The sequence below is a fragment of the Mustela nivalis genome (assembly GCF_964662115.1).
Source record: "Mustela nivalis genome assembly, chromosome: 7".
NCBI classification, from domain to species: Eukaryota; Metazoa; Chordata; class Mammalia; order Carnivora; family Mustelidae; genus Mustela; species Mustela nivalis.
The window spans coordinates 67,514,239-67,540,910 of record NC_139026.1 but is presented as its reverse complement, the minus strand read 5'-3'; the positions used below and the strand labels follow the sequence as shown (position 1 = coordinate 67,540,910).

General features: G+C 39.2%; 1 protein-coding gene across 1 annotated transcript in view; it reads left to right on the top strand.

Annotated features, from left to right (window-relative positions):
- LOC309868518 (liprin-beta-1-like) overlaps positions 1 to 26,672 on the top strand; it is a gene marked incomplete at its 3' end in the record, with an annotated part of 68,466 nt that overhangs the window by 21,852 nt on the left and 19,942 nt on the right. The window contains exons 7-12 of the mRNA XM_082738442.1: positions 3,754 to 3,846; positions 5,831 to 5,945; positions 7,796 to 7,828; positions 9,179 to 9,240; positions 12,389 to 12,473; positions 22,570 to 22,724. Coding sequence (XP_082594568.1) covers positions 3,754 to 3,846; positions 5,831 to 5,945; positions 7,796 to 7,828; positions 9,179 to 9,240; positions 12,389 to 12,473; positions 22,570 to 22,724 — 543 coding nt within the window. The remainder of the gene's footprint in view (positions 1 to 3,753; positions 3,847 to 5,830; positions 5,946 to 7,795; positions 7,829 to 9,178; positions 9,241 to 12,388; positions 12,474 to 22,569; positions 22,725 to 26,672) is intronic.

The window sequence follows — 26,672 nt, the reverse complement described above, 5'->3', positions numbered from 1 at the left end:
GAAGATCTGCAGGACTCCCTTATCTCCCAGGGAATCTCTTCCTTTCTCTCTCTTTTGTTTCCTCGGTTGGAGTATGGAAAGTTGTCATACTGCATTAGAAACTGCGTCCCAAGAAGCGGAGAGGAGAACTCATTTAAGTATTCTTCCCCCTCTGTTTTCTTTGCACACGTTTCTTTGAAGCCAACTCTGTACCATCATGATAACGGGGTCCCTTAGGTATGTTACTAGCTGTGGGCAAGTCCCGCATAGACTGGCTTTAGTGAGATTTACTCCATTGCTATTTTCCAAATTCAATTTTCTGCCAAAATGGAACTGTAATGGAAGGTCTTGGCGTATGTGTTACTTCCTCAACAGCAAAAGGAAATCCCCAACTTAGTTCACGTTCAATCTTCAAAAGTTCTTTGTCAGTCACCTATATGAGCATGTTCCTCACTTGATTGAGGCTGGGGCTCTTAGAACAGAGCTGAGAAAGTCATCCAGTTTCTCTAAAATTGTCCCTTTTGTGCTTTCTTGAAAAAATCCATTTGGATATTTTCCTCTATTTCCTCTCTGTCATTCCCTGACTCCACACTTGCTGCATAACATGACAGAGTTCAGTCAACAGATGGACTGCGTGGCATGGAGGTTACTCTGGTGCAGGGAAAGACGTCGCAGTGTTCTGGTCAAGAGTTGGCCCTTTCCCTTGTGTCCATAAAGCTGAGGGGGAGTCATCCTGCATGACTGGTTAATTTGGATCGGGGATGTTAACCAAGCATTGGGACTAAATAGAAGTGGATGTGTTAGGATTTTTTGGTAAGACTCCAGAGCAGTAGTCACATCTCTTGAGTTTGTCTGCGTTTTTTTAAAAAAGATTTTATTGAGTTGAGAGAAAAAGAGCGTGTGAGCGGGGGGGAGGGGCAGGGGGAGAAGGTGAGGGAGAATCTCAAGAGACTTTGTGCTGAGTGAGGAGCCTGTCGTGGGGCTCGATCCCATAACCCTGAGCCGAAGATCAAGTCAGAGATGTAAGCGATTGAGCCACCCAGGTGCCGTGTCTGCATTTTTTTAATAAAACTTTTTTTTTTTTTTTTTCCTGGTGCTTCCTTCCTTTACTCATTACTCATGCATTTTCAATCATAAACAAAGTGATCCTGTCATCAGACTTTCAGTAAACTCAATCCTTGATTTTTTTCTAAGATATTTAACACTATTGGTAAAATACCACATGCATATCTAGAGATTATAAACTATAATCTGATCAACCTCATTACATATAACAACAAATAAAATAGTCCTCAAAATTAAAACCGAATTGAATATGCTCTTTCCTATTTTTGTTCCCTTAATAAAATGTTTGGTGGGGGCGCCTGGCTGGCTCAGTCAGTAGAGTGTGCAAGCCCCATATTGGGTCTGGAGCCTCCTTTAAAAACAAACAAAAATTTCCCTGGCTGTTTCATGAATCCAAAATTCCTTAACTTTGTCTTAGAATTTTAGATTATTTGGAGATTAATTTCTAAGAAAATATTGGAGTGGGGAAGAAATACAGGCACTTCTGAAAGATTAAGGGTAAAAGTCTTGAAATCCTGGAATTTTGAAGACTTGCCTGGAATGGCTGATAGGAGATGCTTAACACTATTCAACAGTGCCCCCTTCTGGTAAGAGTACAGATGCCAGAAATGACGTTTCTGCGGAGCCTGAAGTTTCTCGGAGAGGGAAAAGGGACTAGTAACAGGGGTTTTCTTTTTATAAAGAACTGAATTGGAAATAATTTGAATTCCATTATTTTAAAGTCTTATATTGAGCTATTTCCAGATTTTCCAGCTTGAGTGACTGTGGAAAAACAGGACTTCTTTCAGGTTGGAGATTTACATTCATACTTAGTGTTGCCAGAAGGAAATTTGGGTAGGGTTTTTTTGTTTGTTTTTTAACAGAGAAATTATCTCAATTTATAATTGTGGTTTTTTTAGTTACTTCTTTTTGCAAGTTGTCACTGTTTCTAAAAGAAGAGTTAAAATAAGACAATACCAAATAGGAATTCAAAGCTGCTAGCCATGAAAAAGTGGCAAGATATATATTAAAAAGACCAGGAGATGAAGGAAGGTCACTAAGAATTCTAGTATGCAAGAATGATTAATAAATGGGGGATAAATAAATGGGAGAAACTGACTTTTTCCTTAGACTTGAATTCCGAACCTGTAGATAAGGAATCACAGCTAAAATGTTATTAAATGATGTCAAACAGTTCCTGACCTCATTCGTGAAAGGAGGAAACAGCTGTTCCCTTACTGAGGTACTGTACTAATAACAACTGTACTAGGGGCACCTAGGTGGCCCTGTCAGTTAAACCTCTGACTTGAATTTTGGCTCAGGTCAGAATCTCATTGAGCCTTGCCTAGGACTCCATGCTTAGCGGGAGTCTGCTTGAAACGTCTCTCCTTCTTCCCCCCTCTTTAGGAACAACAAAAAAAAGAAAAAATAATTATAATAATAACTAATGAGTAATTATTATATAGTACTGTTAAGTAATTTAGGAAAGGCATCCCTCTCCCCATGTGTGAATCATTACTCATAGAAGTTTAGTAAGAAAGTTTTATTTCTTATGGTATTGCTTCTTTTTTATGGCATTTTTGTATAGTTCTGTCATCTGTTTATTTGTGGCTCAGGAGTAGAGGACTTGTAAAATGAGGAATAAAAACATGTTAAGCATTGGTGGAGTCTTGATGGTTTGTAATCAAAAAAGAAATCCTTTCCACAGTATTTGAAGTTGGTATTGTGTGGCATTCTGATTCCCTTTTCCTACTGTCTGGGCTCTAGACAAAAATATGTTACTGTTTCTTAGAACACTTAGACAAGTTTTACAAGCAAATTAGTTTTTGTTTTGTTTTGTTTTTTTAATGTGAAAGAGAAAAGCTTCTGGCTGTATTTGTATTATGAAAACCTTAGGATTATTTTCTTTTTTCTGTTCCAAATGTAACATTCATGTTATGACAATGTATTTGTAAATTACAGGGCCCTCATCCACCCTCAAGCTGAGAATCCTTGGTTTAAAAGGTTTACATTTCAAAAAAAACAATAAAAGGATTTAAATTCCATTCCATTCTCCCAGACTGGGTTGATGAACAATCTATAGTTTTGTTAGACAAAGGAAGAAATTGTAAAAATATTTTTATAAATAATCCACAGATCACTGAAAAGGCCCTAAAAGTAATGGCTTTACTAAAGAAAATTTTTCTAGTTAATTTTTAAAGTTGGAATCTATATGGTGATTTTTAGTCCAGAAATAGCTGATGATTGATGTATGCGATTGGCTACCTTTGTTAATCAAAATTGAAAGTCACCTTTTAACTCTTAAGCATAGGAGACAAACTGAGGGTTGCTGGAGGGGTGGGGGGTGGGGGGATGGGGTAACGGGGATGGGCATTAAGGAGAGCAGTGATGTGAAGAGACTGGGTGTTATATAAGACTAATGAATCACTGACCTCTACCTCTGAAACTAATGATACATTATATGTTAATTATTTGAATTTAATTTTTAAAGAATTACCTTTGATTTCCATAATCTCATGATTGTGGGCCAGATGCATGGAGAATTTAAAATAGTGTTTTAACTAGAAAGATGCTTTGGGCCTCAGGGAGATACATTTATTTCCATTTGTCTGATCCAATTCCTACAACCTGAACCCAGGGGCTTGTTGACGAGGTTTCCAAGCTGCTATTTTGGCCTACATAGGTGTGTTGTTGCTTTCCTGATATGTTTCATTGTTCCTCCTTTGACAGGGGCTAATGCAAGAGATCAATGATTTGAGGTTAAGAGTCAGTGAAATGGACAATGAAAGACTTCAGTATGAAAAAAAGCTGAAATCAACCAAGGTAAGCTTTCTCAATGGCAAAAATTTGTAAACAGCCTGACTCACTTACCTATGATCCATAATACAAGTTCTCAACTCAATAGATGATAAAGAAGTTATCTTACAAGTGAATGAAATTTCCCCCCAAGCTGGAGACTTTCTTGAATTTGAACACCACTATTCTGAATTTTTAAAACTTGGGGCTTTAACTAATCTAGTGAAACATAACCTGTTATTTCTGTTAGTTAACCTAACCTCCTTTATAAACCGATACTATTTTCTTGGATATTTAGGCTTGTCTTTTTCTATCTGTGGTTTCTTTCACACCTCTGTCTCTCTACCAGTCTTTAATGGCCAAACTTTCTAGCATGAAAATCAAGGTGGGTCAGATGCAGTATGAAAAGCAGCGGATGGAACAAAAATGGGAGTCACTGAAGGTGTAGTAGACTTTGGGTAATGGGGTCCTGGGCCTGTTTGCTTTCTGGCTTGCGCTGTTTTGCCGTGATAGTGTTTTTTAGTAGCATGTGCATTCATCGTGTGTGTGTCATCTGTTTTTTTAAAAATACATTTAAAAAAGCTGATGGAAGGGCCAGTGCGATCCCTGATGTTGTTTTCAGAAACATATGAAATAATTAATGAAAAATAATAAATGGGCAAAATAAAAATATTCATTTAGAAATTTGATCTCATTCTCTTAGAGTACCTGAGATCCAAGCTTGGTAAAATAGTTGTAAAAATGCACCTGGAAAAAGATATCCATTTTGCCTCAGACTGCTTCTTCCTTTGGGACTTTCTTAAATATTTTTTTTTTTTTTAATTTATTTAGTCAGAGAGAGAGAGCGAGCACAGGCAGACAGAGTGGCAGGCAGAGTCAGAGGGAGAAGCAGGCTCCCCGTGGAGCAAGGAGCCCGATGTGGGACTCGATCCCAGGACGCCGGGATCATGACCTGAGCCGAAGGCAGCTGCTTAACCAACTGAGCCACCCAGGCGTCCCTTCCTTTGGGACTTTCTTACAGGTTAACTGTATCATGACAGTGAGTTGAAATTACTGCTGTAAAGAAGCTTTTTGCCAGTGCTACTGAAAATTCCTTGTACTTGGGATCCATGCCTATCATAAGTAAAAAGTATAGGGCCAGCTTTCTTGCGTCTTTGGAGATCTTCTCATAATACTAAACACAATACCTACCTTAAGAGACTGAAAATAAAATGTTTATCAGTTATAAAAATACACTTATTAGCACTGCAGAGCTTTATTTTCTGTGCTAAAATACAGCCAGCAAAATTTCAGTTTGCTAAAGCTAATTCTTCACCAAAATTAAACTGAAAATTTAACATTAGTAAATAGAATATTGGACTTGGAATCTTTAATAGCTACATAGTAGACAAGAAGGGGGGGGGATTTAAAATCTGTTAAATCTTTTTTCCATTGTTGTGGGAGACTCTGTCCTTTTATTTTGGTGATGAAGATGAATTAGTTAGTCCCATGATTTGGCTAACATTGTTCATCACTTGCTACCTTACCCATCAATTAAGCTCTGCCTTGTTCATGCTCAGGGAACATGAATGCCATCTTGAAATACTAAATAAATCTCAGTCAAGTCTTGATATATATTTTCCAATTTGCATTTTATTTTGCTTTTATGACACTCGGGGTCTAATTTGATTATCATCCTGGATTAACTGGGGGAGGGTTTTTTTTGTTTGTTTAACATAAGCTTTAAAACTTAGGCTACTCAGGTCCTAATTACACTTTAAAGCATTTTGTTTTAATTTGGTCACACAGAAACTTGAAACACTTATTCCAGAATTATTAGACATTGACCTTCATTAATTGTCTTGCTTCCTGCTTCCTCTTGCCACTGTCTGGTTTCTGAAGTCTGCATCTAGATTCCTATCGTTTTTGTTTCATTCCCAAAAACTCATTATTGACTTAAGAGTTAACATGCTCCCTGAATATTCTCCTTTAGTCATAATTCCCTGTTGTAAAACGAGCTTATCATTTGTAGGACGAACTGGCATCTTTAAAAGAACAGCTGGAAGAGAAGGAATCTGAAGTAAAAAGGCTACAGGAAAAACTGGTGTGCAAGATGAAAGGAGAAGGGGTGGAAATTCTCGATCGAGGTGGGCACATACATTTGACATTTGTTCTCTTACTTTCTTAGAAACCTCCCTGTGCAGCCCTCCCTTCCTCCCCACACCTGCAAAAGAACCCCGTGTCAGTGGTGAGTCCTTTCAGAGAAAGGAGAAGGGTAGCGGAAACCAGCTGAGGCCAGGACAGCAGGGCCTCCTCCGAAACTCTTCCCTGTGCCTGGGGATCTAGTAGCTTCCTCTTCCGCAGCTGGAGGAGAGCAACTCTGTACTTCATGCGGTGTTTATTATGCATTACTAAGTTGTGAATTCTGTTGAGACAGTTCTTGTTCTGATGGCAGTACAAGGAAGTGATAGAAAGCATTAAAAGGGAACATTATCATGTCCCAGGTTTAATCTCCCTCTGAACTGAACTTGAAACAGCATGAACTAAGAGATTTAGAAACCGTTCCTTACACTTTTGAGAGAAGAGAGGAAAGGACTTTGCATCTTTGGAAGATCAAGGAAAATTTCTTATGGTGGACTGAGCCCTCAACCTGCTAGAAAGCAAAAATAATCCTCTTTTTTGAAAACGTGTGTGAATTTATCAAAAATTTTTCTCATAACTGAGGAAGTTTGTCTTGAATATTGTATGGACTGTCATTTTTAATACACGTTATATGTGATAGAAAATAACTTGAATGAAATGTGTTTTTTATGTTATATTTGGAAATATAAATGCACAGAATACCTGACAACACTAGGTTTGATTTAACCTTTCTTTGCTATTATAAATCACTGTGGCATGCAAACTACAAAGCAACTTCTGACTCTTGAAACTAAAAATTCCATTGAGTGTAGCTTTAGTACATTTTTATGTGAGCATCGGTAACCTCACTGTCTGAATAATGAAGGGCTTCAGTTAGGTTACCTATAATGTCTTTCTTGGTTCTAGAATACCCTGGCTTTATATCCCTGTAGTTGTAATTCCCTATGGATCAGAAAGCTAACTCATCAACCATTGAAGGATTTTTCCCCCCTTGTGTATTTTGGCATATAATAGAATTCTGGCGTTGTGTTTTTTTGTTTTTTAAGGAAGCTCTACACTCAACATGGGGTTGGAACTCACCTCCCCGAGATCAAAAATCACATACTATATACTGACTGAACGAACCAGCAAGGCATCCCTAGATTTGTGTAGTCTTTAAAGGACGTTCACAGATAGGTCATGCCTTTAGGGTTTTAAGAATAAAATGGAATCATGTTGTGGGCTAGAGGACGTGTTGGAGTAGTGGTTCCCAAAGACGGACACTGGTCTATGAACTGCTTATCGCCAACACACAGCCCGATAAACACAAGAGTCGGGAGCAATGTTTAGAAACTTCATAGCAATCTGATGTTGGCATAAGATCTCACTGCGTGATCAGTGGACTCATCTCATTGAACGGGAGGTAGACCACGTCAGAGTCATTGAATTTGAGTGGTGAGGTTCATGTGTCCTAAGCCAAGTGCTGGGCACATTCAGGAAAGCCATGTGCTGACCCGTAATGGAAATGTTACAACCAAACATCACTAATGGTGTTTTCACCCCGTAGAGTATAAGGACTGCTTGTATTCCACAGACCTAACTTTAATATGCCAGGAAATCAGGGTTCACAGAGAAGAAGTGACAGAGGTAGAAACTCAAATCTAGGTCTTTGGATGAATTATATTCTCTTTCTAACCTTACACAGAGCATCATGCATTGCAGTACCATTCCTAAAGCCACAAAATAGTGTTTAATATTCAGTTTTTATAGGGTTAGCTTCTTTATCTTAGGCAAAAGACTAAATAATAGTACTTTAAAAATATTTATTGTTGTAATGTATATACTAACTTCCAATTCGATGGGTTTTCCTACACAGATGAAAATCTTAAAAAGAAGCTCAAAGACAAAAGTAAGGTTTTTGGTGTCTTTCCATCAGCCTTTAAATTCACCAAAAGTACTACTTGGACTGTTCTTTGCATGTGTTTTAAAAACATTTATCTCACCAAAGATGTGAAGTTGCTTCATCGATAAGCTCCCCATTTCTTCAGAGTGCACAAAATAGAGCGTATATAAACAAACAGTAAAAACAAGGAGTAAAAGGTCATTTTGCTGATTTCCCCCCCCCCCGATTCAGCCCTTTTGCTCCACAGGGTATAGCAGAACACCCAGAGTAACAGAGGGGAGGAAGAATTTTTTTTGTAGTTCGGGAGACAGAGTATCTGAGGAGAAAATTACTTTTCAAGGTTTTGTAGCCCACTTCTTCCTGAGATCTACATTAGGAACTAAACATACCCTGTTGGTGTTAGACAAGAGATTGTACCCAGGCCGATTAACAGAACCCAGATTATCTAATGCATCATCGAGATAAATCATTAATTAATAGACTCTTTCCTCCAGATGTTGAATTCTTACACCCAGAGAATTGGGCATCAAAAAAAAAAAAAAAAAAAAAAGGCAATTTCTACAGAATATACCTTCATATTGAAAGTGTTGTATCAGTGATGAATGATGCATTTTAAAACTTACCTTAAGTAGTAGTTTGTTTGTTTGTTTTTCTCAGAAGCAGGTAACCTTAGCTCAATTTTTTTTTCTGTTTGAATTTTTTAAAATTTGTGATTTCGTTTTAGGTTGACATTTCATCTTAAAATATTGGTTCTTTTATTATTAAAGTAATGTGCTTTTGTATTTGACTGTCAAATTTTAAGGAAAATCACATTTACCTTTTAAAATAGTGTCAGAAATGATGTTTATAGATGAAGCAAAGTACTTATCCTTCTGTATGGAACCTACAACCACCTTCATAGCATGACTGCTATTGATGCCACATTCCATCAGGCTCTTGCCATTCATGCCTCCATCTTGGTTAAAACTGAGTATCCTGTCCTCTGCTTATGTCATTGTGTACACCGTCCATCGCTTTCGCCCACTGCTTTCTAGGTTTCTTGTTTCTTTTTTTTTTTTTTTTAATTGAAAAGCTGTGTTTTCATGGTTGTAGCACTGAAATTTCACCTTCCGTGTTCTCGTGAGGATTTTGTTATTGCTTCGAGAGAGGGTAGTTAGCTCTGACCCATATTGTTTGCTTTCTGGAGTGATAACTATTCAGGCGACATGGAAGGTGTTCATTTTTCAGATTTTCCCCAAAAGAGGATATGGACGGTAAACATTTCATTAAAACACTTCAGTCTGAAGAGTCAGCCCCTTGTTATTGTCACACACCTTAACAAAACTGACTTCTGACGTGTTCTTGTGATATTTTCAGATATTGAAGTGCAAAAAATGAAAAAGGCTATGGAATCTTTGATGGCAGCAAATGAAGAAAAGGTATCTAGATGAAATTAAAGTATTTATGTGGGTGTGTACCACCATTTTGATCACTCCATGAGTTTTCTTGAGATATGCCAGGTTGGAAGAACCCTACACACTACTGATGTTGAGGGACAGCCGTTCTGCCTTTCTACCTTCATGTGCCTGCTCTCGGTGATGGCAGTTGTCATTGTGACTGTGTGGGTAGAGTGGTGACCGGCAGCACTGGGTCCACTGAGATCTCCCTCTCCCACCTCCCTGTGAATCTGGAAAAATGTTCAAGCCCTCAGATCATTTCTTTATATTCAGGTGGGAAATGAGAGAAAGGATACAGTCCATAGTGCATCCTTTCTGGGCTCGCATGAACTCTGAAAGGGGTGGTCCCTGACAACTGTTAGCTTCCCGATGAGGTTAATTTTCTTCATATCATTTTCTTCACACTCCTGGATTCTTTCACATGGGGGATTCTCTCTGTTCTCCTGAGAGGTGAGATACGAGAACAGAGGCATCAGTACCATGAAATAAAATATGGCCCTAGGCTGTCTTTTAGCTTTGTTGGCCAAATGCCAGGGACTCCAGAGTCTTCTTTCCTGTTGCTTCACTGATTTCATTCTGATGAGAGCAGGGAAACAGTGTCCTCTAAAGCAAGGTGTTTTTTCATGGCCTACCTGATCAGCCATATACCCAGCGGAGAGCAACAGTCGGGTTCAGCTCGCATCATCAGAACTACTCTTACACCTCATGTTACTCAATGAATAGGACAAGGAGGCATTTTCCCAAGAAAAGAGTCATTTCAAGGAAGTAAAAAAACAAGCAACTGCCAAAGAACTTTGCCTTGACCTTTTTGTCTCAGCTTGTTTCTTTCTCTAATTCTTGTGTTCTCTGTTTTACTCTATATTTTTGCCGTTCATTCTCTTTATTTGCTCTTTATTAGGAAATAAACTCATTGCCCTCTCCACCCACCTATATTTAGGTTTCTTTTTGCTAGTCTTTACCACTGTGGAATAAAAAGGAAAGTCATTAGCAAGGGGCCCATGTAGTTTTTACTTTATTTTTTTTTTTAAGATTTTATTTATTTGAGAGAAAAACAGCGAACAGGGAGCTTGATATGGGGCTTGATCCCAGGACTCTGGGATCACTACCTGAGCCAAAGGTAGACGCATAACTGACTGAGTCCCCTCGGTGCCCGCATAGCTTTTACTTTTAAAAAAGTAATCACAAATTCATTTAGTCTTAATTTCTCTCTCTCAAAAAGCATCAATAACAAACAAATCTGCCAGTGTTGACTGAGGGCTTACTAGACATTCAAACTGCTTTAGGAGCACCAACGCTGACATAAGTTTTTAGTAGTTCCAGAAGGCTTCAAAGAGGTTGCATTTGAGCAAAATCTGAGGAAAGGCAAGAGTTGTTTATCAGGAAAACGAAAGCTGCTAAGGAGAGTATCTATGAACTAAACATGTCTCAAAAGCCCAGACTTGGCACAGCCTAGTGCATGTTGGGAAAGTTCAGAATGAGATAAGGTAGAGGGGTATATGACGCTGACATTTACACAGGTTGACAGGGTTTTTGAAAACCTTATTTTGGATTTGAGGGCTCCTGGGTGGCTCAGTTGGTTAAGCACCTACCTTCGGTCAGGTTACGACCACAGGGTCCTGGGATTGAGCTCCACATCAGGTTCCCTGTGGGAGCCTGCTTCTCCCTCTCCCTCTGCCCCTTCCTCCTGCTTCTTCTTCTCTCTCTCTCACCCTCTTTTTGTCTCGAGTAAGTAAAAGTCTTTGAAGTAATTGTTTTTGGGGGGATTTGAGAACAAGTTTCTAGTTTGAGTAATGAGGTGAATGATAGTGCCCTCAAAGAGTTAAGGGAATCTAAGCTCAAGTACCAGGGGCAAATAATGAGCTTAATTTTAGAGACATTCACTTCGATGTGCTCATGGGACTTTTAAAAGGAGATTTCTCATAGAAAGTTGGAAAATGAATCTAAATTTGGGGGTTAATGTATAATTATAGATGGGGTAGGGAGTGAACCCAGTCCATTTTAGGAAAAATACAGAATTATAGATTTTCGGAGACTAAGCTCTAGTTGATATGTAAATTAGCTTTTGCTCCATGACAAATCACATTTATTATTTCTCATACTTCTGATGGTTGATTAGGGGGTTCTCCTGGTCTGGGCTGGCTTTGTTGATCTCTGCAGTTAGCTGGTGGGTGGGATGGGGCTGGATGGTCTAGGCTGGTGTGACTCACATGTCTAGTGATTAACATCCTTGCGTAGATTGGGCCCATCTGGGATGTCTCTTTTCCAAATGATATCTCGTCTTCCATTAGACTAGCCTGTGCTTCTTCACATAGTGAAGGTTCCCTGGAGCAGAGAGAGAGGGCAAACCCTAACCACATTTGTTGATATCTCTTTGACCAAAGCAAGTCACATGGCCAGGCCCAAAACCAGTGAGAGAAGAGCTAGGGAGCCCATTTTTTTAGGATCCAACAGAGTGGGGGTAAAGGACAAAATCTTAAAGCACTAACATTTTATAGACTGGGCTGGGTAGATAGTGGAAGTAGAATATCTATCTGGTCAAAGGATTAAGAAATCAAAATAGAAGAAAAGAAAGAGTGGAAAGAAAAGTGAAGGAAAAAGGAGGAAAGAGTGGGGTCTGTCAAGTATCAGAGGTCAAATTAGAAAAAGGATGAAAAGTTCTCTTATTTTTAGTAAATGTGAAGTCTCTGATGACTCTGATGACTAATTGGTACAACTTTGGCTGAGTGTTTTGAGAAGAGAAAGGCCAGATTATGATTGATGACAGCAGGTAAAGACAACAGGTGTAGTAGATCTTTCTTTCAAGACCTGCCCATAAGTTGGAGAGGAGAATAATTAAAGTTGATTTTTTTCTTGTTTTGTTTTTGTTTTTGTTTTGTATCTTATTACCTTGTTTTGTTTTTGTTTTTAAAGATGGCAGCTGAAGGATAGGATCTCTAAATTTAGAGGTACTTTTTCTCTATCTCTGATGTACGTAGGAAAACTGGTAAAATGTAGATATTACCAGTTTTACTAAAGTTTAGAAATATTCCTTGAATAATGTAAATAATTCATGTCTCCCTATTCTTTGTGTTGCAGTTACTTTTACTGTTTAAAGTCATAGTTTAAAGATGACAATTTATTTTATTAATAGGATCGGAAAATAGAAGATCTTCGACAGTGCCTGAATAGGTACAAGAAGATGCAAGATACAGTGATACTGACCCAAGGTAAAAAAGGTACTGTAGCTCTATAGGTTTTTCTACTTGATTTTAAGTGGCTATGAACTTTAACATTTGTTTTCATTTTCCTGGAATATCCATTATTCCAAAATAGTTTGTTTATTCATTTATTCAACAATATCATTAGGAAACAATATCACACACTTTCTTGGTGAGTAGGCCAAAGAGAATACTGTGGACTGGTTGGTCAAGGAGAACCTCTGTGTGGAGTTCATCAGATAGCATTCTAGACAGAACAGTGTGTTCTAGAGCCTGGGGGGAGGGGCATCTGGGTGGCTCAGTGGGTTAAGCATCTGCCTTCAGCTCAGGTCATGATCCCAGGGTCCTGGGATCGAGTCCTGCATTGGCCTCCCAGATCAGCAAACAGTCTGCTTCTCCCTCTACCCTTCCCTCCTGCTTATGCTTTCTCTCTCTCTCTCAAAAATAAATAAGTAAATTTTATTCATTCATTCATTCATTTATTTATTTGTTTGTTTGTTTGTTTATTTATTAAAAGAGCCTATGGGGAAAATGGGCTCGGTGTATTTAAGTAGTAAAAAGACCGTTGTGACTGACTGGAAGGAAGTGATCAGGGGGAGAATGAGAGGAGATGAGCCGAGCGGATAGAAGTTAGCGTTGGCCAGGTCAGGCAATGTGAGGCATTCAGCTCTGTGAGCCCAGAGGGATCCACGGAAGGGTTTTTACAAGTCTGCGGCATTTTCGTAACAAATGGACCATATTGGGAGGAGGGAGCAGTATCAGAAGAAGAGAAGCCAGTCAAGAGGCTCTTGCAGGATTCCAAATGGAATGTTAATAATGGTACTGATTAGAAACACATTTTGGTGTTCGAACTAACACAGTGGTGTGACGAATTAGATGAGAGTGAAGAAGAGGAAAGAATCAAGAAAGACTGATGTTTTTGACTAAAGCGACCGGGGGTGGGGGGTGGGTGTGTGATGATTCCATTTACCAAGGTAGCGAAGCCTAGTGAGGGCGCACTGAAATGATTAAGGGGGGTTGTGTTCAGCTTTGAATGTGTTAAGTTAAAACATAAAATAAAACCAAAACCATAAGACATCTAAGTAAAAATAGTCACGCTTTGATGGGGATTAAGGAGTGCACTTGTTGGGATGAGCACAGGGTGATGTTGGGAAGTTTTGAATTACTATATTGTATACCTGAGACTAGTATTACACTGTATGTTAATTAGAATTAAAAACTTAATAAAATAGTTATGCCTTTTGATGTGGTATTATTCTATAGGTGCATGGTTCAGTTGGCCATCCTCAAATGTGGAAAATCTCTGGGGGTCATTTAAAACAAAAGTGTTAAGAACTTTGGAACTTTTCTCATTCATTAGCAATGCAAGGTGGGGTTATTTGCTCTAAAAGTAAACATGAGTAATAAATTTTTTCAGAGATACTTGTGAAATACTCAGATTTTGGAATTTCAATTTCGATGAGTTCAAAAAGAAAGAAAATCCTACTTCAGACGAGGATTTCTGAGAGGGGAAAAAAAAATGGATCTTCATCTTCTTTTCCACAGGACTTAGTGTATGTTAAAATTTTAAATATCCAAATGAGCAAGCAAATGAACCTCTGTCAGTGTTCTTACAGCGATTCTCATCACTCAGCATTTTCTCTGCCTTCAAGAGAGTGTCTCTTTTTAGACAGTATTGCAAATTAACAAGTGATTAATTTTTACGTAGTCATAACATTTATTTTTTTTTAAAGATTTTATTTATTTATTTGACAAAGAGAAAGATCACAAATAGGCAAAGAGGCAGCTGAAAGAGAGGGGAAAGCAGGCTCCCTGCTGAGCAGAAGACCCTGAGATCATGACCTGAGCCGAAAGCAGAGGCTCAACCCACTGAGCCACCCAGGCACCCCTGTAGTCATAACATTTAAAACAGTATTTGATTTTATAGAATCTCAATACTGTAGTTTTTATATTTAAAAATCAAAGGAAAACATTAATTTCTATAATTATGAAACATAAGAAAATCAAGAAAAGAGGTATTCTTCATAATTGCACTGACATGATCATTTTTGTCAGTTTCATGGGGTTTTTTGTTGTTGTTGTTGTTTGTTTAATCTGGTTTTGTTTTAAAATAGACTCCATGACCAGCATGGAGCCCAACATAGGGCTTGAACTCACGACCTGGAGATCAAGACCTGAGCAGAGATGGAGTCTGACGTTTGGAGCACCTGGGTGGCTCAGTTTGTTAAGCGTCCGACTCTTGCTTTCAGCTCAGCTCATGATCTTATGGGTCGTGAGATCAGGCCTTACCTTGGCTCTGCACTCAGGTGGAGGCTACTTGAAGATTCTTTCCTTCTGTCCCTCCCCTGGCCTGTGCGTGCATGCAATGCTCTCTCTCTCTCAAATAAGTAAATAAAGCTTAAAAAAAAAAAGAGAGAGAGAGAGACACTTAACCAACTGAGATACCCAGGCACTCCTCCTGTACTTTTTTTCATCTTTTTTAATGCATATAAAATGTGTAGAAAAAGGAGGTTGTTTTTCGTTTTCTTTTCCAAAGTTAGTTGTATTATTTTACATTGCCAACAGCAATGTATCACTTGCCAACACTTGGTATGGTATTTGAAACTTCACAATCCTGTACATTTGATATGATTTTGATTTAATTGGTTTAGTGTTTAAGTATTCTCGTCACAAGTCCCTCATGATGAAAAGTATTGGACATCTTATCATGTACTTACTGACATTTGTATATTAAAAAGAGGGAGTTTTTAACCACCATTGAAAATTATGTCCTGTTCTAATGAATAGTTTATAAACAGTGATTTCTAACTAGTATTTGTATTTACTTAGTCCTTAGAGAATGCGAATAATACCTACATTTTAATGAACTTAGAATAAATGCCTAATAAAAATATAAGAAGGTAAGTCTAGTTAACAGCTTTAAATGAGTTTAGGATTTTGTACTATTCAGAGAATAGTGTTTTAAGCATCAATTTTTGGTTTTAAAAAAGAATATCTGACATAGTTGTTCAGCAGCTAATCCTTTTCATTGCTGAAGATGTAGTTCTCAAAGTTGGCCGCTTTCCTGGGTATGTGGTTGCATTTGTCCATAAGGCTGTTCTTTCTTCTTTAAAATAAATGGCACAGAAGGATCATCTTAAGGAATCAGAAGATTGCCTATTGTTGTTTTTTCTTCTTTATATGTATGTGGTTTTTGTTTTGTTTTGTTTTGTTTTGTTTTGCTTTAAGAACACAGAAATGATGATGTGAGTGCTGTGAAATGTGTAAACCTGGCAATTCACAGACCTGTACCTCTGGAGATAAAAATACATTATTAGTTTATTAAAAATTAATAAAAAAATAAGAACACAGAAATGATGAATGATGAATATTGAGTTTCTCATGGTGACTGTGTTGCTGTTCAGAATTAGTTTGTTGTACCACTGATATTCTCCAGCTTGGTTGTTTCTTTTTTTTTTTAATTTTTTATTTTTTATAAACATATATTTTTATCCCAAGGGGTACAGGTCTGTGAATCACCAGGTTTACACACTTCACAGCACTCACCAAAGCACATACCCTCCCCAGTGTCCATAATCCCACCCCCTTCTCCCAAACCCCCTCCCCCCAGCAACCCTCAGTTTGTTTTGTGAGATTAAGAGTCACTTATGGTTTGTCTCCCTCCCAATCCCATCTTGTTTCATTTATTCTTCTCGTACCCACTTAAGCCTCCATGTTGCATCACCACTTCCTCATATCAGGGAGATCATATGATAGTTGTCTTTCTCTGCTTGACTTATTTCGCTAAGCATGATACGCTCTAGTTCCATCCATGTTGTTGCAAATGGCAAGATTTCATTTCTTTTGATGGCTGCATAGTATTCCATTGTGTATATATACCACATCTTCTTGATCCATTCATCTGTTGATGGACATCTAGGTTCTTTCCATAGTTTGGCTATTGTGGACATTGCTGCTATAAACATTCGGGTGCACGTGCCCCTTTGGATCACTACATTTGTATCTTTAGGGTAAATACCCAATAGTGCAATTGCTGGGTCATAGGGCAGTTCTATTTTCAACATTTTGAGGAATCTCCATGCTGTTTTCCAGAGTGGCTGCACCAGCTTGCATTCCCACCAACAGTGTAGGAGGGTTCCCCTTTCTCCGCATCCTCGCCAGCATCTGTCATTTCCTGACTTGTTGATTTTAGCCATTCTGACAGGTGTGAGGTGATATCTCATTGTGGTTTTGATTTGTATTTCCCTGATGCCGAGTGATATGGAGCACTTTTTCATGTGTCTGTTGGCCATCTGGATGTCTTCTTTGCAGAAATGTCTGTTCATGTCCTCTGCCCATTTCTTGATTGGATTATTTGTTCTTTGGGTGTTGAGTTTGCTAAGTTCTTTATAGATTCTGGACACTAGTCCTTTATCTGATATGTCGTTTGCAAATATCTTCTCCCATTCTGTCAGTTGTCTTTTGATTTTGTTAACTGTTTCCTTTGCTGTGCAAAAGCTTTTGATCTTGATGAAATCCCAATAGTTCATTTTTTCCCTTGCTTCCCTTGCCTTTGGCGTTGTTCCTAGGAAGATGTTGCTGCGGCAGAGGTCGAAGAGGTTGCTGCCTGTGTTCTCCTCAAGGATTTTGATGGATTCCTTTCGCACATTGAGGTCCTTCATCATTTTGAGTCTATTTTTGTGTGTGGTGTAAGGAAATGGTCCAATTTCATTTTTCTGCATGTGGCTGTCCAATTTTCCCAGCACCATTTATTGAAGAGGCTGTCTTTTTTCCATTGGACATTCTTTCCTGCTTTGTCGAAGATTAGTGGACTGTAGAGTTGAGGGACTATTTCTGGGCTCTCTATTCTGTTCCATTGATCTATGTGTCTGTTTTTGTGCCAGTACCATGCTGTCTTGATGATGACAGCTTTGTAATAGAGCTTGAATTCTGGAATTGTGATGCCACCAACGTTGGCTTTCTTTTTCAAAATCCCTTTGGCTATTCGAGGTCTTTTCTGGTTCCATATAAATTTTAGCATTATTTGTTCCATTTCTTTGAAAAAGATGGATGGTACTTTGATAGGAATTGCATTAAATGTGTAGATTGCTTTAGGTAGCATAGACATTTTCACAATATTTATTCTCCCAATCCAGGAGCATGGAACATTTTTCCATTTCTTTGTGTCTTCCTCAATTTCTTTCATGAGTACTTTTTAGTTTTCTGAGTATAGATTCTGTGTCTCTTTGGTTAGGTTTATTCCTAGGTATCTTCTGGTTTTCGATGCAATTGTAAATGGGATTGACTCCTTAATATCTCTTTCTTCTGTCTTGCTGTTGGTGTAGAGAAATGCAACTGATTTCTGTGCATGGATTTTATATCCTGACACTTTACTGAATTCCTGTATAAGTTCTAGCAGTTTTGGAGTGGAGTCTTTTGGGTTTTCCACATATAGTATCATATCATCTGCGAAGAGTGATAATTTGACTTCTTCTTTGCCGATTTGGATGCCTTTAATGTCCTTTTGTTGTCTGATTGCTGAGGCTAGGACCTCTAGTACTATGTTGAATAGCAGTGGTGATAATGGACATCCCTGCCATGTTCCTGACCTTAGCGGAAAAGCTTTCAGTTTTTCTCCATTGAGAATGATATTTGCGGTGGGTTTTTCATAGATGGCTTTGATGATATTGAGGTATGTGCCCTGTATCCCTACACTTTGAAGAGTTTTGATCAGGAAGGGATGCTGTACTTTGTCAAATGCTTTTTCAGCATCTATTGAGAGTATCATATGGTTCTTGTTCTTTCTTTTATTGATGTGTTGTATCACATTGACTGATTTGCGGATGTTGAACCAACCTTGCAGCCCTGGGATAAATCCCGCTTGGTCGTGGTGAATAATCTTTTTAATGTACTGTTGAATCCTATTGGCTAGTATTTTGTTGAGTATTTTCGCATCTGTGTTCATCAAGGATATCGGTCTATAGCTCTCTTTTTTGGTGGGATCCTTGTCTGGTTTTGGGATCAAGGTGATGCTGGCCTCATAAAATGAGTTTGGAAGTTTTCCTTCCATTTCTATTTTTTGGAACAGTTTCAGGAGAATAGGAATTAGTTCTTCTTTAAATGTTTGGTAGAATTCCCCCGGGAAGCCGTCTGGCCCTGGGCTTTTGTTTGTTTGGAGATTTTTAATGACTGTTTCAATCTCCTTACTGGTTATGGGTCTGTTCAGGCTTTCTATTTCTTCCTGGTTCAGTTGTGGTAGTTTATATGTTTCTAGGAATGCATCCATTTCTTCCCGATTGTCAAATTTATTGCCGTAGAGTTGCTCATAGTATGTTCTTATAATAGTTTGTATTTCTTTGGTGTTAGTTGTGATCTCTCCTCTTTCATTCATGATTTTATTTATTTGGGTCCTTTCTCTTTTCTTTTTGATAAGTCGGGCCAGGGGTTTATCAAATTTATTAATTCTTTCAAAGAACCAGCTCCTAGTTTTGCGGATTTGTTCTGTTGTTTTTTTGGTTTCTATTTCATTGATTTCTGCTCTGATCTTTATGATTTCTCTTCTCCTGCTGGGCTTAGGGTTTCTTTCTTGTTCTTTCTCCAGCTCCTTTAGGTGTAGGGTTAGGTTGTGTACCTGAGACCTTTCTTGTTTCTTGAGAAAGGCTTGTACCGCTATATATTTTCCTCTCAGGACTGCCTTTGTTGTGTCCCACAGATTTTGAACCGTTGTATTTTCATTATCATTTGTTTCCATGATTTTTTTCAATTCTTCTTTAATTTCCCGGTTGACCCATTCATTCTTTAGAAGGATACTGTTTAGTCTCCATGTATTGGGGTTCTTTCCAAACTTCCTTTTGTGGTTGAGTTCTAGCTTTAGAGCATTGTGGTCTGAAAATATGCAGGCAATGATCCCAATCTTTTGATACCGGTTGAGTCCTGATTTAGGACCGAGGATGTGATCTATTCTGGAGAATGTTCCATGTGCACTAGAGAAGAATGCGTATTCTGTTGCTTTGGGATGAAAAGTTCTGAATATATCTGTGATGTCCATCTGGTCCAGTGTGTCGTTTAAGGCCTTTATTTCCTTGCTGATCTTTTGCTTGGATGATCTGTCCATTTCAGTGAGGGGAGTGTTAAAGTCCCCTACTATTATTGTATTATTGTGGATGTGTTTCTTTGATTTTGTTATTAATTGGTTTATATAGTTGGCTGCTCCCACATTGGGGGCATAGATATTTAAAATTGTTAAATCTTCTTGTTGGACAGACCCTTTGAGTATGATATAGTGTCCTTCCTCATCTCTTATTATAGTCTTTGGCTTAAAATCTAATTGATCTAAGGATTGCCACTCCTGCTTTCTTCTGATGTCCATTAGCATGGTAAATTCTTTTCCACCCCCTCACTTTAAATCTGGAGGTGTCTTCGGGCTTAAAATGAGTTTCTTGGAGGCAACATATAGATGGGTTTTGTTTTTTTATCCATTCTGATACCCTGTGTCTTTTGACAGGGGCATTTAGCCCATTCACATTCAGGGTTACTATTGAGAGATAGGAATTTAGTGCCATTGTATTGCCTGTAAGGTGACTGTTATTGTATATGGTCTCTGTTCCTTTCTGATCTACCACTTGTAGGCTCTCTCTTTGCTTAGAGGACCCCTTTCAATATTTCCTGTAGAGCTGGTTTGGTATTTGCAAATTCTTTCAGTTTTTGTTTGTCCTGGAAGCTTTTAATCTCTCCTTCTATTTTCAATGATAGCCTAGCTGGATATAGTATTCTTGGCTGCATGTTTTTCTCGTTTAGTGCTCTGAAAATATCATGCCAGCTCTTTCTGGCCTGCCAGGTCTCTGTGGATAAGTCAGCTGCCAATCTAATATTTTTACCATTGTATGTTACAGTCTTCTTTTCCCGGGCTGCTTTCAGGATTTTCTCTTTGTCACTGAGACTTGTAAATTTTACTATTAGGTGACGGGGTGTGGGCCTATTCTTATTGATTTTGAGGGGCGTTCTCTGAACCTCCTGAATTTTGATGCTCATTCCCTTTGCCATATTGGGGAAATTCTCCCCAATAATTCTCTCCAGTATACCTTCTGCTCCCCTCTCTCTTTCTTCTTCTTCTGGAATCCCAATTATTCTAATGTTGTTTCGTCTTACGGTGTCACTTATCTCTCGGATTCTCCCCTCGTGGTCCAGTAGCTATTTGTCCCTTTTTTGCTCAGCTTCTTTATTCTCTGTCATTTGGTCTTCTATATCACTAATTCTTTCTTCTGCCTCATTTATCCTAGCAGTTAGAGCCTCCATTTTTGATTGCACCTCATTAATAGCTTTTTTTATTTCAACTTGGTTAGATTTTAGTTCTTTTATTTCTCCAGAAGGGCTTTTCTATCTCTCGAGAGGGTTTCTCTAATATCTTCCATGCCTTTTTCGAGCCAGGCTAGAACCTTGAGAATTGTCATTCTGAACTCTAGATCTGACATATTACCGATGTCTGTATTGATTAGGTCCCTAGCCTTCGGTACTGCCTCTTGTTCTTTTTTTTGTGTTGTATTTTTACGTCTTGTCATTTTGTCCAGATAAGAGTAAATGAAGGGGCAAGTAAAATACTAAAAGGGTGGCAACAACCCCAGGAAAATATGCTTTAACCAAATGAGAAGAGATTCAAAATCGTGAGTGGGGAGAAAGGGGATAAAAAGAGGTTCAAAAAGGAAGAAAGAAAAAAAAAGATAAAAGAAATTAAAAAAGAAAAGAATTTTTTAAAAAAGAAAACACCTAAGAAATATGTAAAAAAGTAAAAATATATATATTAGATAAACTAGTAAAAAATCGTTAAAAAAGAAAAAGGTAACAGTTTAAAAAAAAAAATTTACCCGAAGGCGAGAAGGAAAAAAAAAAATGAAAAAGAAAAAATTAAATTAACTGCAAGACTAAAAAAAATCACAGGAAAAAACCATGAGTTCCGTGCTTGGCTTTCTCCTCCTCTGGAATTCGGCTGCTCTCCTTGGTATTGAAACCGCACTCCTTGGTAGGTGAACTTGGTCTCGGCTGGATTTCTTGTTGATCTTCTGGGGGAGGGGCCTGTTGTAGTGATTCTCAAGTGTCTTTGCCCCAGGCGGAATTACAGCGCCCTTACTCGGGGCCGGGGTGAGTAATCCGCTCGGGTTTGCTTTCAGGAGCTTTTGTTCCCTGAGCGCTTTCCGTTGAGTTCCGGAGGACGGGAATACAAATGGCGGCCTCCTGGTCTCAGGCCCGGAGGAGCCGAGAGCCCAGGGCCCCACTCCTCAGTGCGCCCTCAGAGAACAGCGCCCAGTTACTCCCGTCTGCCTGACCTCCAGCTGCGCTCCGAGCTCACCGAGCCTGCGACCGGTTCAAGGTAACACTGAGCTGTGAGCCTACTGTCGGCTCTGTCTCTGTAGCTGGCTCTCCCGTTCCAATACCCGCAAGCTCTGCGACACTCAGACACCCCCGATCCTTCTGTGACCCTGCGGGACCTGAGGCCACGCTGACCCCGCGTGGGCTTCGCCCCGGTTTAGCCTCTGGAGCGATGTCCCTCAGCGGAACAGACTTTTAAAAGTCCTGATTTTGTGCGCGCTTGCCGGGAGCCGGCCCCTCCCCCGGGGTCTATCTTCCCGTCGCTTTGGATTCACTTCTCCGCCGGTCCTACCTTTCAGAAAGTGGTTGTTTTTCTGTTTCCAGAATTGCTGTTCTTCTTCTCTTCGATCTGCCCATGGATTTTCAGGTGTTTGCAATCTTTAGATAAGCTATCTAGCTGATCTCCGGCTAGCTGAAGCAGTCTCAGCTTGCTACTTCTCCGCCATCTTGACTCCTCCCCAGCTTGGTTGTTTCTGAACTGAAATTTGTAAAGCCCCAAATTCTGAAACAAAATTAGGGAAGGTTGTTGGACTAAATGAACTTCTGATTTCAAGGCTGTGAGTCTGTGGTAATAGCTATTAATACCACCCTCAGGCTCCAGGTGCTCATAGTTTAACATTTCTCCTAGAGGTCCTCTTGTTATTTTTCTAAGGATTTCAAAGGAAACTCACTTTTGATTTTTGAGGATGGGAAAAATGTTTATATTCAGTTGGTATTCTTCCTCCAAAAATGAAATGTAAATGAAAAGCTGCCATTTTTCTCCTTTTCCTAGACCAAGATGGCGACTTGGACGGTCTGCTCACTTCTGGTTCCGTCTCCACTTTGCTGGATGCGCAGGGTTTTAGTGACCTGGAGAAAAGTGTATCATCTACACCAGTCACGGGATCTCCCAGTCGTGACCCATTTAACACAAGTGTTCCAGAAGAGGTATTTACAGACTCTCAACATTATCTTTGTAGTGAAGAGACTGTGTCATTGAAGGTTAAAATGCTGTTGACAGCAGGAAAGACCTGGGATCTTTTCTCAGTGTGGCTACTGACTGAGTCTTAGCAATTTTCATGTCAAAACTCAGTCTGCTAGGACTTTATTTGAAAGATTGGTTTTTCCCCCCCTCTTTAATAAATAAATACCTTGGGCAATGTCAAAATTGCTTAAATAATTCAGGAAGAACATGGGAGAAAGATGTCATCCTAAATGGATTACAATCTACACAATAATAATCTTTATTAGTAAAGAACAAATAGGGAATAAATGAAGAGGGATAATGTGAGATTATATAAAGAAGTTGGTTTTAGTCACTTCCAATGTTGTCTCTGAAAAATTCTGGTCTAAAATCTTCCCTGACTTCTTTAGACTTGGAAAAAAGCAGCTGGACAGGAATATTTAGTCTTGAACTCATTATTAACTTTTCTTTCACACATCAGACTGGTGCCAAAATCTGTTTCCATTACCTATTGCAAACCACCCCAAAAATTTGTGGCTTGAATGACAGCACTTGTTTTGCTAACAAATGTGTGATGTGGGTAAGGCTCAGCAGGAGCATTTCTTCTTCGCTCCACTGGGCAATAGTTGGAATGGTGTGAAGGCTGGAGGCTTGAGTCATCTGAAGGCTACCCATTTGTATATCACATGGTTGGTTGGTACTACTGTTGGACAGGACCTCAGCTGAGGCCCTAGCTGGAAATACCTGTGACTCCCTGGCTTTCTTCTAGCAGAGCGTTTAGATCCTAAGGATGAGCATCCCAATAAGAGGACTGGGCATATTTATATCATCTTTTATGCTATGACTCGGAAACCCTGTGGCATCTCTTCTCCTGTAGTCACAGGCCCACACACATTCACAGAGAGGAAACAAAGACCCTACCTCTTGATGGACAAGTAATATCACATTTGAGAAGAACACATGGGATGGCATATACCCCTACGACCATATTCGACTAGTACAACTGCCCTCCACTCTCTGGCTACAATCATTTATATCCCTCCCCCATGCAAAATGTCCTCATCCCCTCATCAAAGACCTCTTGGTCTTACTCCAGTCAGGCTTCCGCATCCCAATACCTTGTCATCCAGACCCGGTCAAGATGTAGGTGCAGCTGCTCAGGTTTGGCTTCTCGAGTAGCACTCCATTCCATGTAAAGAACCAGGAAATTCAAGGTCAAGTCATTTGTCCCCTACACACCTGACATGCAGTGGTGGAATGGGCATAGTAACTACTGGGCATTCCCATTCAAGAAGAGGGAACATAGACATGGAAGACACCCACGTATCATTAGTCAGTAGCAGTTCCCAAATCCAGCCAGGCTCGTGTGGCCAGTTCCTTGACAGGGCCCAGACCTTTGGGCTCTTGGTTGTTCCTTGGGAGTCATCTTTCCATTTCCAGGAGAAAGAACCTGTAATTGCAGATGAGTTGTTTTCTGCAAAAGTATCTAGAGTTGTTTTCTGCAAAAGTATCTATACGGGTCTAGGGCCTTCTGCCTTCTACTATCTCTGTCCCTCTTGGTTCTATTTGGTATAATATTTTATTCATTTGGCATTTCTTATGAATCAATTTATAATCCACTCTATCAGGTAAAGGATATCCACAATTATCTTCACCATAAGACTTTCTCTATCTTAAGTTTTCTGTATGGCTGCTATGGAATCTCCCTCTGTTTTTAGAGTTGTCGAACTTTTTGAAGGTTTCAATGAGACAGCTGTACCTTAAGTCTTCCTGAGGTCTTAACCTAGGCACACCCGTGGCTTCCTGACAGCACCTCCGTCTTTGCCCTAGAACTTTTAATTTTAGTGCAGTGTACTGTCTAGAGAAACTGGGAATGGGAAAAATTGTTTTTGTTATTGTTGTTTTTGTTTTTTAACTAAATAGTCTTGACTACCTTATGTTTTCCAATTCCCCCTTTGGTCGTCTTTCCTTTAACATATTACTGTATTCAGTGAGAAAAAAACCAAGTGGCATCTTTTCTTTTCCTATCTATTCCTGCTGATTACCTAATGAGAAAATGAAATTTGAATTGCATGAAAATGAATTCAAGGAGGAAACATTTCTCTCTTCACTATAGGAGAGGGCTAAAAGATGTCAGTCATAAGGATTACTGGGTAGGGGAAATTGGAAGGTGGTGATCAAAAGGTACGGACTTCCAGTTATAAGACAAGTGTGCTGGGGGTATAAGGTACAACGTGATGACTATAGTTAACACTGCTGTCTGGTATGCTGGAAGGTTGCTAAGACTGTAGATCCGAAAAGTTCTCATTGCAAGGAAAAAAATGTGTTTTTTTTTCCTTTCCTTTTCTTTTTTCTTTTTAATTTATACGGTACTGCATGTCAGTGATATCCCAATAAAATTGGAAAAAAGAGGCAAAGGATTAGTTAAGGAATAAAAAATATTTTAGAGGGGGAAATAAAAAATATGTTAGAGGGGGAAAATCCCCTAATTGCTAATTATATTTCTACTGAAGGGAAAAATAACATTTGACAGTCAATGAGTATGCTTGCTGCCTATTTACAGAATGGCAGATGTTACATGTAAGATTTGCCCAGATAGTCTCTTTAAAAAAAGTCTTTCCTATGTGAATTGTACTTTAATGAGACTTTTTGTTTGGAACCAGAATGATTTGATGAGGATTGAGTGTGTTCAGCCATATTGTTAAAGAAGAGCTAGAAGGGAGATTGGAGTTGGGAGTTAAAGTCCTAAGTTCAAAACGAAATCAAGGAAATGGATCAGTTTGTTAGTGGGCCATTTCCTTCCCCATGTTAGGAACCCGGGGAGCTACTGTGAACTTGACAACACAAGGGATGATGGCTCAATAATTCGCCCAGAACTAATCATAAAGATTCAAATTTAAAAAAAAAAAAGAAAAAAGAGAGTGAAGTAATCTCCTATTTTACAGCAATAGGACTTCTTAAAGAACAAAATTCAGGGGCGCCTGGGTGGCTCAGTAGGTTAAGCCTCTGCCTTTGGCTCAGTTTATGATCTCAGGGTCCTGGGATCAATCAAGTCCCACATTGGGCTCTCTGCTCAGCAGGGAGCCTGCTTCCTCCTCTCTCTCTCTGCCTACTTGTGATCTCTCTGTGTCAAATAAATAAAATCTTTAAAAAAAAATTCAGCTGAGAAAATTTTTAACACAGGGATGATGGCTCTGTAAATTGCCCAGAACTAATCATAAAGATTCTAAAAAATAAATAAATAAATAAAAAATCGCGAAGCAACAAGATCAGACTTGTTGTTAAAGAACAAACTTCAAATGAGTAAATTTGCAACATCTTACTGGCTTTATTCAGCAATTTATGAATCAGGCAATGTCCGTTTTAGCAGATGGAAAGGAACTCTACGGATCTGTACAAAATGAAGGGCTTTTTTAGGCCGAAGGAAGCAGGAGCAGAGGATCAGGCTGGTCATTTGCTGGTTGGTTAAGTAGGGTTACTTTCCTTAATGTGCAGCAAAGAGAAGTCTCGGGGCGGGGTGGGTCAGGTAACTTACTAAGGGCAGGCAAGTGCCGATTGGTTGACCTAGGTCTGCCTTTTCTGGGAGTGCCGAGCACGGAAACTTAGCTAAGCTTGGGTTTACTGACATGGAGCTTAACACGAACCACTCCGTCTTGGGCCCAATCAGATTATTTCAACAGACTTCACATGTTATAACCTCTTAGTGTCAAGGAATGAGACCACCGCTCAGTAACTGGAACAAAAAACCACAGAGCTAAATGTATTGCTTATCTAGTTACCTCGGTGAACTTTGTTGGTCAGGGACAGTCTCTTTGATCATATGTGGGGCATGTGGGGTTGCTTGGAGCTCAGGGATTGAGGGACTCTCAGAGGCTAGAGAGAGTTGACATCCGCTGTGGATGTGTGGTTACAGAGGTGAGACTGTCATTGAT